The 11,281-nt window shown below is 32.0% G+C and overlaps 1 protein-coding gene across 1 annotated transcript; it reads left to right on the top strand.

Moving 5' to 3' along the window:
- The first annotated feature begins 347 nt into the window (after positions 1 to 347).
- Positions 348 to 9,543, top strand: LOC131935145 (synaptogyrin-2). The gene is made up of 4 exons (XM_059291498.1): positions 348 to 483; positions 4,483 to 4,702; positions 4,838 to 4,971; positions 5,251 to 9,543. The coding sequence occupies exons 1-4, from the start codon at positions 376 to 378 to the stop codon at positions 5,443 to 5,445; spliced, it is 657 nt and encodes a 218-aa protein (XP_059147481.1). The 5' UTR covers positions 348 to 375; the 3' UTR covers positions 5,446 to 9,543.
- Positions 9,544 to 11,281: the final 1,738 nt, after the last annotated feature.

Genomic DNA, 11,281 nt, shown 5'->3' with positions numbered 1-11,281 from the left:
AGTCACAATAACTGTGTGTACGTGTAATAAGTAATATTGATGAATTTGGCTATTGCACAACAGTAGGTCTAGTAGCTAAAGCCAGAGGCCCAAAAGCACACCCACAATGATTTCTAAAATATAAGTTAAAAAAGCACTGAAAGAAAACACGTTTACCACGAAAATCGGAATTACTAAGGCTGAAAAACTAAATGTCAAAATTGGGGTTGTAATTGCAATACAATATTTACAGTTAAATAAATATTAAATTTAAAAAATTTCCTTTTAAATTTGATGATATTATTTTACATTCGTTAAACTATGCTTTCTTTTTAATTTCCCGCATAATTATGACGTCAACAATTCATGTATGCGCATCCAAAATAGAAAACTAAAATGTCTACCATTACTGGAGGTGCATTTGGAGCTGGTAAAGCTGGGGCACCGTTTGACCCTATTCAATATGTCAAAAAACCACAAGTTATTCTCAGAGCTGTCAGCTTGGTACGGATATGCATAGTGTACTTGAACGTGATTGCATTGAGTCGATAGGGCCTATATTTTTCCTCCATTTGTAAACATCATCAATATTTATTTACGCCTTTTTTTTTTGCTTTGCGACTTTGGTCCCGTGATTCTGACAATTTCCCGTATTCTAAGAGATCGAGTCCCGTGTAGACTTTTTTTTTTTGTGATTTGTAAAACATTGACAATTAGGCCTATAAACTAGAATGATTCTAGATATATATTTTAAGTGGCCAAGGTTATTCCCAGCTGACTGTGAATAGCCCAACGGGGTAAAACTCCATTTTAGCTAGCCTATTTTATTCTCCCCCCCCCCCCCCCGCTTCACGTTCACCCCCAGTTGAGCGTATTTTAATATTTTATTATAAACACAACCGAAACACACAAAAACATTAGGAAAACACTAGATCTCCTTTTTTTATGAATGTGATTTTTAATTAGAAAATGTAAAAAAAAAACATAAAAAGCTTTAGAACTGTTCCAATTAAATATCATGTGATCGTCAGCGGGAGAAAAATCCTAACACGGTCGAGGGTTCACAGTGAGTTCACATATCAGCATACGTCATAGCTCGGGCAATAGCCATTTGAAATTGTGTTGGCCTCAGTTTTGGGGTCATTGCAAGCTCATAAATGTTTATTGTTTATTTATAGTATCATGCCTGGGAGATAATTGTAACAATACAAAATTAACTGCCTTGCAATTGTGAGTACGTACTTCACCCATTGCCATGAAAATTCTAACTGACACACGAACATAGATCTAGCACATTCAATAAAATATGCTAAAACAGAGTTTTACCTCTCAACTGTCCAAATACGGCCATTCCCAATATGTCACAATAATAAAAGCATTTAGGCCTACCTATTTTGACTGGGGAGTGAGGTAGGCCTATACTCAAGTATAGATTAATAGAGCAGTAGGCCTACTATTTTTTATTGTTACATTTTCATTAAAAAAATATTAGGTAGGCCCTATGTTAAGTTTAGCTTTTAGGCCCATATCTCTCTGCTACATCGGTCATAGATGAACTGATCAATTATCATTATGCGCTGTAATTAAATCTATAGGCCTATTACGTAGATTTTCCCACTAAATCTAAAATTTACCCAATTTTAAATTTAAACATGACCACTGAATGATAGACATCCGTATTTAATCCATTAGGCACTAATTTTGAAGTTTTTAGTTAGTTTTAAACAAAATTACTTAATTTAATATTTGTCACTCACTGCCATGGACAACACACCTCTCCAAGACAACTCTTCTTACGCTTGAAGCTAAAGATAGCCACAAATCTGGTTAGACTTTTTAAGTGGCCATGCACCCATAGTCCTCACTAGTGATCACCTAATAGCGGTTACGTGGTTTAAATAAATAAATAAATTTGGTTGTCATTCAAAAGCCATCATTTATAAAAAAGTGGTTAGCAATATTTGATTTCTTTTTACATAGACTGATAAACCTAATAGTTCTACAGACTTCATTTCATTTTTGTACTCTTCAGGTTGATAGTTAAAAAGTTCTAGTATTTTTAATGAAACCAACTTTTAAATTTAGCCTTCATTTTCCAACGCAAATTTTGAAATGCTTTTCTGGCACATATAGCCTTGCAACCTATAGTTTGTTGTTATAGCGTGAAAACCCCGCCATTTTGCTCGTGGTAAACATTTTTAATAGTAATTCATAGAAGGTCACTGGAATTTGGCCAAAAAATTGTCGGAAGTCATGCGTCCGGTCTGGACGCCATATTGTTGTTAGCAACCGACCACGTCTCCAAGTTAGCGAGTAATACTACTACTAGTCTAATTAATACTTGTAGGCCCCTAGTAATTTTTAAATTATTAATATTAATTATGCATCACTTTAGTTAGTAGTTCACATTGCTATTCAACAGTCCTTTACCATTTAAAATTCGCATAGAACAAATATCAGGTGATATACAGATATAGGATGTCCTTTTTAATAAACTATAATTCACAGTTCCATCAGTCATACTTTCCCCAAGTTGTTTTTTCTCTTAGCAAAGATCTAAGGGGAAGGTCTTTTTTTTTTTTTTTTGCAGATATGCCATTAATCACATCACTAACTATTAAAAATTATCAAACGTAACTCTTTCATGAACAATTGGAAAAAATAAAATTTTAATAATAGGGGGTATAAATTAATTAAGTGTCAAAAGACAAGGCATCCTATGGGTTTGAACCCGCACCTTTCAGCACATTAGCCACAATTTCCCCTCAACCACACAGTTTCATGCTTACTTTGGCGTTTTTAACATTAAATCTATCAAAAAAAGTCACGACTCTGAATAGCCCTAATACGGCTATTCCCAGTCGACTGGGAATAGACACTTCAATTTTAAATAGAAAGAATGTGGGGGAAAAGCAGTCTGAAGATAACATAAAAGCTGACATTTTATTTGTAGTTAAATTTTATAATTTTAGACGGGGTTAGAAGAAAGTATGACAAAATATTTTTAGAGGGTTTCATCTATGTGTTACTTCAATTTAAACAATGCCTGCGCTATATTTCTTGGATCATATTTATCGGGGCACAGGTTTACCTACACTACCACCTAGCACACCTCATGGGGTGGTGTATGAAAGCCTTAACCCTTTGAACCCGGGCCTCCCTAGCCTAATATCTCCCATTTCCTGAGCTCCCAGGCCCAAACCAATTTTCACACATTGCTTTTTATGTATATAGATTATATAGCTTTTTTTTATTGCAGATTGGCTAATCTTATAGTAGTTAGGACTATTCCTAACTTCTATAGTCCTAATTTCTATTATAAGAACTTTTTTTTTTTGATGAAATATTAGTAAATAATGGACATGAATTGAATAGAAATGTTTATTAATACAACAAAGAATGCTAATGAATGTAATTTTTTTTTGTGGATGATGTGTGCTGAATAAAGGTAATGAGAATGTGACTAGGTGTAGTGAATGTAGTATAAAACAAGTTGCAAAACAAATCTGTAAAGAAGTTGTAATGTTTTTAGAACTGTATGTGTATGTAGGCCTAAACTGTGTTGATTTTTTTTCTTCCTGGTCGGTTCTGTTTATATGGATTGAAAACATATTTTTATATTTGAAAACTGTGCACTAGTTTATTTTACAATAGTAGTAGTAGTGTCAAATCAAAGTGAAGACAAATAACAAACTTAACTATCTTACTATTTACCAGTGCATTTTACCAAGACTAGTAGATTGTAAAAATCAAAACAAACGTTTATTTTTTAAAGGTCCTAATGATTGCTACTGAATTCATTACATAAATAACAATCTATATATATAATTCTCTTCTTGGAGACGTTAGAAAACACCAAGCTGTAAGCGTGTCTTGCAGTCCCCTCTCTTCCTCTCTAGGAAGTCTTGTGAGCTGTGGTTCACGCTAAATGTTTACAATCGTAGAGCCGGGTTTAGTGACGGCTATTAGGGGCAGATAATTTAGATTGAAACGATTTTAAACTTAGAGGGGGGGGTGTGGGGGGAGGGGGTCTCGTCCTTAACGACTTACTGTTAGTGTTTTAAAGCAAATATTTTCAGTGACAGCAGTGGAGCTGTCGAATTCACAAATTATGAATTACTGTAAAGTAGAAAATAAAACTAAATAGCGCCGTATGATACGCCGCGGGTCGGCTTGTACATAATAAATATGAAAACTCTTAAACTTAAAGGTTTGTTATTTAGAAGAAGAGCAAGTTAATAACCATAGCCATTTTTATAGATACATTATATACTTTTACATAATTGTATGATACTTCTGTGTTTGTCTACAAGGTAATATCAGTTTGGTATCAAGGTTACTTACCAGTAACATAGGGTGAGGTTCATGGTTGGCAAAGCAATATTAGCAAGATGTTACTCTTGTACTGCCTTGTTTGTGAAAATTTAAGTTCCTTGTATAATACAGGTCTATCAAGGTGAAAACTGAATTCCTAACAAGCCTGTTTCTTTTCTTTACTTACAGATATTTTCTATTGTTGTGTTTGGCTGTATTTCTTCGGGGGGATGGTTTGCCCATAATTGTGTAATGAATAATGACGACAATGCTTGCGGCTATGGAACTGGCATAGGAGTCTTAGCATTTCTCCTATGTCTTGGATTTTTAATTGTAGATGCATTGTTTGAAAACCTAAGCAGTGTGCAGCACAGGAAATATGCTGTTTTGGCAGATCTAGGAATATCAGGTAGAATTCGTTGTTAATTTTAATAAAATATTAGTATTTGAATTGAAACTATTAGTATTACTTATTAGTTAAATTTTTTGTGAAACCAAAGCTGTAAAGTGTCTTTATACATTAAAAAAATTGAATTTCTAATAGGGCTCTGGACATTTCTGTGGTTTGTTGGTTTCTGCTACCTGACTGATGCTTGGAGAAAAACTGATAGCAAAATCCACGGGCGTGATAATGTGCAAGCTGCCATTGCCTTCTCTTTTTTCTCCATCTTCACTTGGGTAAGTTTTTATGGTTCAGTAAGCATTTTCTCTACATAACGCAGTTATGTTCTGCTTCTGAGTGTTTGAAAGACAAACTAAACTCCTTTGGTGTTTTATTACACATTTTAGATGGGCCATTATTTCTGATTTGGTAATGAGATACAATTACAATACGTAGCATTTTTTCATGAACATCAGTAACATTTAGTTTCCATCAGTTTATGGAGAACCTACTGAATAATTGTTTTTTTTTTAACCATGTAAAATTTGTTAGTTTTTTTTTTTTATAACTTTTAGGGAGGGCTGACTTTTCTGGCTGTTCGTCGATACCGTCTTGGTGCTCAAGAAGCTTTTGCTTCTGGATATGACCAGGATCCCAATGCCTCATCTCCTTACAGTTCCTTCCCTGGTAGTGACACTGGAGACCCTTATCAGCAGCCACCATTCAGCCAACAAAAGGAAACTCCTGACTATCAGCAACCAACATATTGATTCTAGTCACCTTTTATCCAGTTATTTCAATTGTGTAGAAGTGGAATGTTTGAACGTAACTTAAACCAGGGATTTGTTAGTTAATGTTAGATGTGTAAGTTGTAGTTACATACAGTATGGTCAACATTTATCAAATTTGTGTGTAGTTAGATGTGTTTTGGTCATGTATGTTTAGCTACCTGTAAATTTTTTATTTGTTGTGAAGTCATCAGGCTTTACAATGTTTGATAATTTGCATACACATTAGTAAGAAAAATTTAGTCTCAACAACTGAAAAAGGTATTGATATTGAGGATGCTAATGTTATCTTGTTTTCTTAATTAAATAAATAATTACCTTATGTATGAAATGATCAGTGAAATATCTGTAAGTTAATTTTTTTTTTCCCAACTATAAATGAAATGCTAAAATAATAGGTATAAATAATAATAGAGAAATGTTTTCTTCCCTTAACTTTTTAAAATCTGTATTCAATACCAAAATGAAAGTGACTCTTATACATCATGGACTTTTCATCTTTTCGGCTTATTGTAACAGTTATTTCTCTTGTAAAACAGAATACAATGTATCCTCTTTGTTTAAAATATGTTAGATCAAAAACTAATTTATGAATTTTTTAACATTGTTCTAATAATTGTTGACATAACTTCAAATGCATACTGCTTGTATATCCCATCAACACTGATTAATTTAAACAAAACAAACTCATTTAATTTAAATCATGAGATACTGATTTAACCTTCATCAACACATTGTGTTATCAGATTTACTTTAATTTTTACAATATTTGCTGGTTATTAACATTTTTGTTTTTGTAAACTTACATTTTGTTTATACAGTTCATTTAATTAAGCATTTTATTTAATAATCTTATTAATGCTAAATATGTAACTTCCTATGACTCACAGAAGCCAGAAAAAAATTGCAGGATATTAATTACTTACTAACAATATCATTTCAAAACAATTTGTGAGGTTTCAACACTTTGCTTATGCCTCTTATGGTGGAATAGGAGAAATAATTTTAAACAGGTAATTGTTAATATTTTAAAGATCTGCTTGTAAAGCATTAAATCATCCTATTTATGTTCTTTAAGGTAAAAGCATTGTCATCTTTTATACAACTTGGGAATTACTTACTGGGATCTAATCCCCTCAAAATTTAGATATTAATTTTTTTAAATGTAATTACCAACCATAAACATTAAATATTTATCCAAAAAATGATCTCAGAATAGTATACAGTTATTTGATCTACTATTAGTAAAGTAACTGTTTTTAAAGTACTAGTTTTTTATAGTCCTATAGGCTATCTTTGTAAATTTAAATAATGATTTGTAACAGAATTAGTATTTGAGAGTTTACAAAGCTGATAGCAAAAAACATAATTGCTGACTGTCTTTTCATTTTGTTTTTATGCTTAACAAGCAATACTTGTCCTGTGCAAACAATTCTTTAGCTGTTGATTAAAAAAGTATTTGCAAAAAGAAAAACGAAATAGTTCTTACCATTCCAGCTTTTGTATGAATGAATGACAGTCAATAACAATGCAACTATTTAGCTATACATATGTAGCTTCTGTACTCTCTTTGGCTTTAGTCAGGTGTTTTCTTAAATTTGTTACAATATTTTAAAAAATATCTAATCAGTCTATATAGACCTTTTGGAAAAAATAAATGTTTTTTTTTAAATTATTATTTATACTTCACTGTTAGTTTAAATGGGTGATTTGTACTTTGAGGAATATATACTGTTGTTTAATTCTTGAACTATGTGCACTTTTTTGTTTGCATTTCTGTGATTAACTTTAAAATGTTTTCAATTTAAAACAGTCTTTTCTTTTCCCCCATCCTGTTTAAGCTTTATTTTGCTCAAATTGAGTTTTTTCGTTGTACATTAATTATTTAAAATGTTATTTCTTGTACATTTATTCAAGAAAAATGAATTCTGGTTGTGCATTGCAATTTTCTTTTGCTTGCTACTCATAAGATTGATATTTCCAAAATATTTATCATGATTCTATAAAAGCAAAGGCTTTTAGTATGAAACCGATACATTTTGGTAGAGAAGTTTTGACATTAAAAAAAATTATAAATATTTGATATTCAAAATTTTTAGTTAAGTAAACTGAACTAAAGCTTAAAACCATTTAGTCTAATTGATCCCAGTAACCATATAAACCATAAGTTTTAAAAAGATATTTGCCCTCCATAGCTTTAACATTATCCATTTGTTTAAGTTTAATCATTGTTTTCAGTTTAAATAAAAAGTCTACAGATTGTGTTGCAATTTACTGCAGTAATCTTTTAGCTTTTGTGCATATTTCATTATGTGATATTATTTGATGTCATAATAATCAACAGTAGAATGTTTTAAGTAATTCTTTACCAATGTCAATAGTGTTGATGGCTTGTGTATTCTTTTAGACTGAGATTAATCATTTTCATTCCACAATAAACCATCTCCTAATCCACGAGCATTTCTTTCTTTAAAATTATTACATTCCATTGCTTTTATGTTTTTTTCCAAATTTTTCCCATTTTATCTTCAATCGGATTTGTATTTAAAATAAGCATTCATCAGTCATCAACATTATCTTTGAGATTAAATGATATGAGAACTAGAATAAAAATAATCTTGAAATTAGGATATAAATTATTTTTTATAAATTAAGGTGAATATGTCAATGTCAAATTCTGTGTGTAGTATTTACCATTTTCTAGTTTAGTCTGTTCATGGTCATATAGGATTTTTTAAATTCTTATTCTGACAATTAAAAAAAAATGTAATATTAATAAGAGGAACAATATTGCTAGACTAGACATGACAGGCGTCAAAGCATGTTTTGTGAGTGAAGCTTTGTACTTTTAATCACTTAGTAGAAGTAAAAAAAATTGTACACAGCGGTGAAGAAAAAAAAACAGAAAAAAAAATGTTTGGTGTGATTAGCATGGCTTCAATGATGATACCTTTAGGTTTTGAGACACCCCAGAACCTGTAGGTTGAGTTGTGCAGTAAGATTCATTCACATTTTGATACATATTTTATTTGTTTATTAATATTTGTACACACTTTTTGAAAGCTTTACCATTTTACCAAGCAGACTTCTATAGCTTCTATCATAGTTAAATTAGGGTTCCTATTTTGTTAGCGAAATTCAAAGAGTAAAACATTTCTCTAGATTTGATGCAATATTTTATCAACTACCTACAACAAAGATAGTTTGCTAATGCAGTATCAATGCAACCATTAAATTATCAAGGCATTTAATATAGCAAACTAATATTTTTTTGAGTCAAAACATACACTATTTGCTAGACACAATGAGAAATTTATAGCAGAATTTAAAAATAAGCTAAAAGTTCACTAAAGTGACTAATTAATTAACTAGCTTGAGTTAAAAAATAAGATATTTAGCAGATTTTTTTTTAGCATAACTGCTATAAAGTTTATTTATTCCCTTTAAAGTGTTCCACAGGGTAGAATTTGTGTCTTTAATAAAACTAAAAATATTTTTTATTAAAGAAATTAAACTATTTTATTGAAATATTTGGTGTGAACATGTTCATTTAGATCCATTTATGGTTTAGTCACATAGAAATAGCAAATACTATTCATGTTGTCATTTAAAATCTTTGTCCTATGAACACACTCTGCTGTCTTTAGGTAAAATGTTTGAGATATTTTTGCTGGAGTTGAATCTTGTAATTTAATAATTATTTCCTTGTGTAAAAATTCTTTTCAAATCATTAGCTGTGCAATATACAACTGGGGATATTTTTAGATTAACGTAGTATATTTTTACCAACCACCAATATAGTATTAAATTTTCAGTGATTTAAAGTTTACCATAGTAACCAAAATGATCAACTATGATATTTTTTTGCTTTAACAGCCTTTAAAATTATTTTATAGCACCTGCATGCGCAGCCTACAGCTGATAACTTTAAATCTCAGACCTTTTTATTGACACAAGAGATGTATGCAAGAAGTGACTGTACCCCTCATAGTGTCAGCTTGGGCATAAAACTAGCTGTTGTGGTCATCATTTTAATTGTATATTTACAGTAGTTTCATCAATAAAAAGGTAACAATAGAAGTATGCGTTCTGACTTGTTTTGTGTTGCTTTAGTACATAAATATGTGTGTATATCTAATATATATATATATATATATATATATATATATATATATATATATACAGGCATATACACTTCAGCTACATACCACTTAAACTATTTTCCACCTTGATTGTGTAACAGTAAAATGAATACACTTAACTAGGTGACCAGTGCTCACCTTCATTTTTCCAAGATGGGGGGGGGGGGGGGGGGTGTTAGCGCAATAGCTTAGAAAACCCTTTTAACAGTTAAGGACCAGTAAAAATTGCTCTTAGTGTTTCTTCTCCAAGATGTGGGGGGGGGGGGGGGGGGGGCTTTTTTGCCAATGAAATCTGGAATGATTTACATCGGATTGGTGAGTAGAACAATTTTTTGAACACTTAATAAACAAACAAATTGTATTAAAGCATAATGTAAGATTTCTCCAGGTAGAGTTTTTAAGACTAGTTGTCTAGTACTTGTAAGTTAGTAAGTAGGCCTACGCTATATAACAGATTTTTATTATATTTATGTGGCTACACCGTCGGAGCTGGTGGGGTGGAAATTGATATTGTTTTGTCCAAATTTTAAATGCAATATGAATTTAGTAAAGTGTATTGAAGAGATGAGTATTAGTTTGCTTGTTTCATAATCCCCCCCCCCCCCCCATTACTGCAATTTTCATACAGTTGAGGGCTTAAGGCCACTAGGCCCACTCAGTAGCGTAGCCAGGATCGTCTCATGTGTTCTCTATAGTTAGCATGTTTACGTCGTGGTGTCACCCCCCTAAATGATGTCACCCGGTGTGTTCCGCACCCCCCGCCCCGCCCTCGCTATGTCTGTGATATATATATATATATATATATATATATATATATATATATATATATAGGGGGGCGCCAAATTAAAAGTGCATCTGGTGTAGACCTAATGAAAACAAAACATGTTTTACCTCAATGCCTCTCTTTTTCTATTGAATATTGCAGTCTTTAAATTAATTTACAGTGACAAACTAAATAACTAGAGTATTGAAAAGATTCTAGATCTAGATTCTAGATTAGTGAGATTATATCTTCACAAACTTAAGTAAGACCTCTTTCCTTTTCTTGTCATTTAGGCCAAAGACGTTTTCGAAAGTCTCTGTTGAACTACCTCATTTGACAACTAAAAAGAAAAATGATCTGGCAAATAAATCTGGACTAGGTCTAAATGTGTTTTTATTGTGTTAAGCCAGGGGTCTCCAAACTTTTCAGTCCGAGGGCCGCATTACCTATTAAATTTCAGTTCGGGGGCCAGTTTCTTCCAGGTATGTCTTTGATTTTTCTGGGCAAAGTTCCTCAGCCATCACCAACAAACGTTTTTTCCTTGGACAAAAATATCTCCGCGGGCCGGATGAGAGGACTTCGCGGGCCGCATCCGGCCCGCGGGCCGTAGTTTGGAGACCCCTGTGTTAAGCCTATGTTTATGATTTTTTTACGCGCACTTTTGATACACGGGCCTAGCACGTGTAGGTTGTATTACTATAGTATAAATACTATAGGCCTAACCATTCTATAACTAGGCATAATATACACACCTCACGTACACAACAGAGGTCTAGATCTAACCCAGTCTTAAAAAAAAAGAGGGTGGAAAAAAAAAAAACTTCGTTTATTTATTAGATAGATCTAGAGATCTATTATTTATTATAGATCATAGATCTAGTTTAAAAAAATGATCTAGATCTAGATTAGTACA

The sequence above is a fragment of the Physella acuta genome, unplaced genomic scaffold (assembly GCF_028476545.2).
Source record: "Physella acuta isolate Inbredline_101_S28 unplaced genomic scaffold, ASM2847654v3 ptg000133l, whole genome shotgun sequence".
Classification (NCBI taxonomy): Eukaryota; Metazoa; Mollusca; class Gastropoda; family Physidae; genus Physella; species Physella acuta.
This window is presented reverse-complemented; position numbering and strand designations above follow the sequence as displayed.

What these genes read in the sequence shown, in the direction of transcription:
- LOC131935145 (XM_059291498.1), top strand. Translation starts at nt 376, where the DNA reads ATGTCTACCATTACTGGAGGTGCATTTGGAGCTGGTAAAGCTGGGGCA. An exon ending in GGCAGATCTAGGAATATCAG is followed by an intron (nt 4,703 to 4,837) that starts GTAGAATTCGTT and finishes AATTTCTAATAG; the next exon opens with GGCTCTGGACATTTCTGTGG. An exon ending in TTTTCTCCATCTTCACTTGG is followed by an intron (nt 4,972 to 5,250) that starts GTAAGTTTTTAT and finishes TATAACTTTTAG; the next exon opens with GGAGGGCTGACTTTTCTGGC.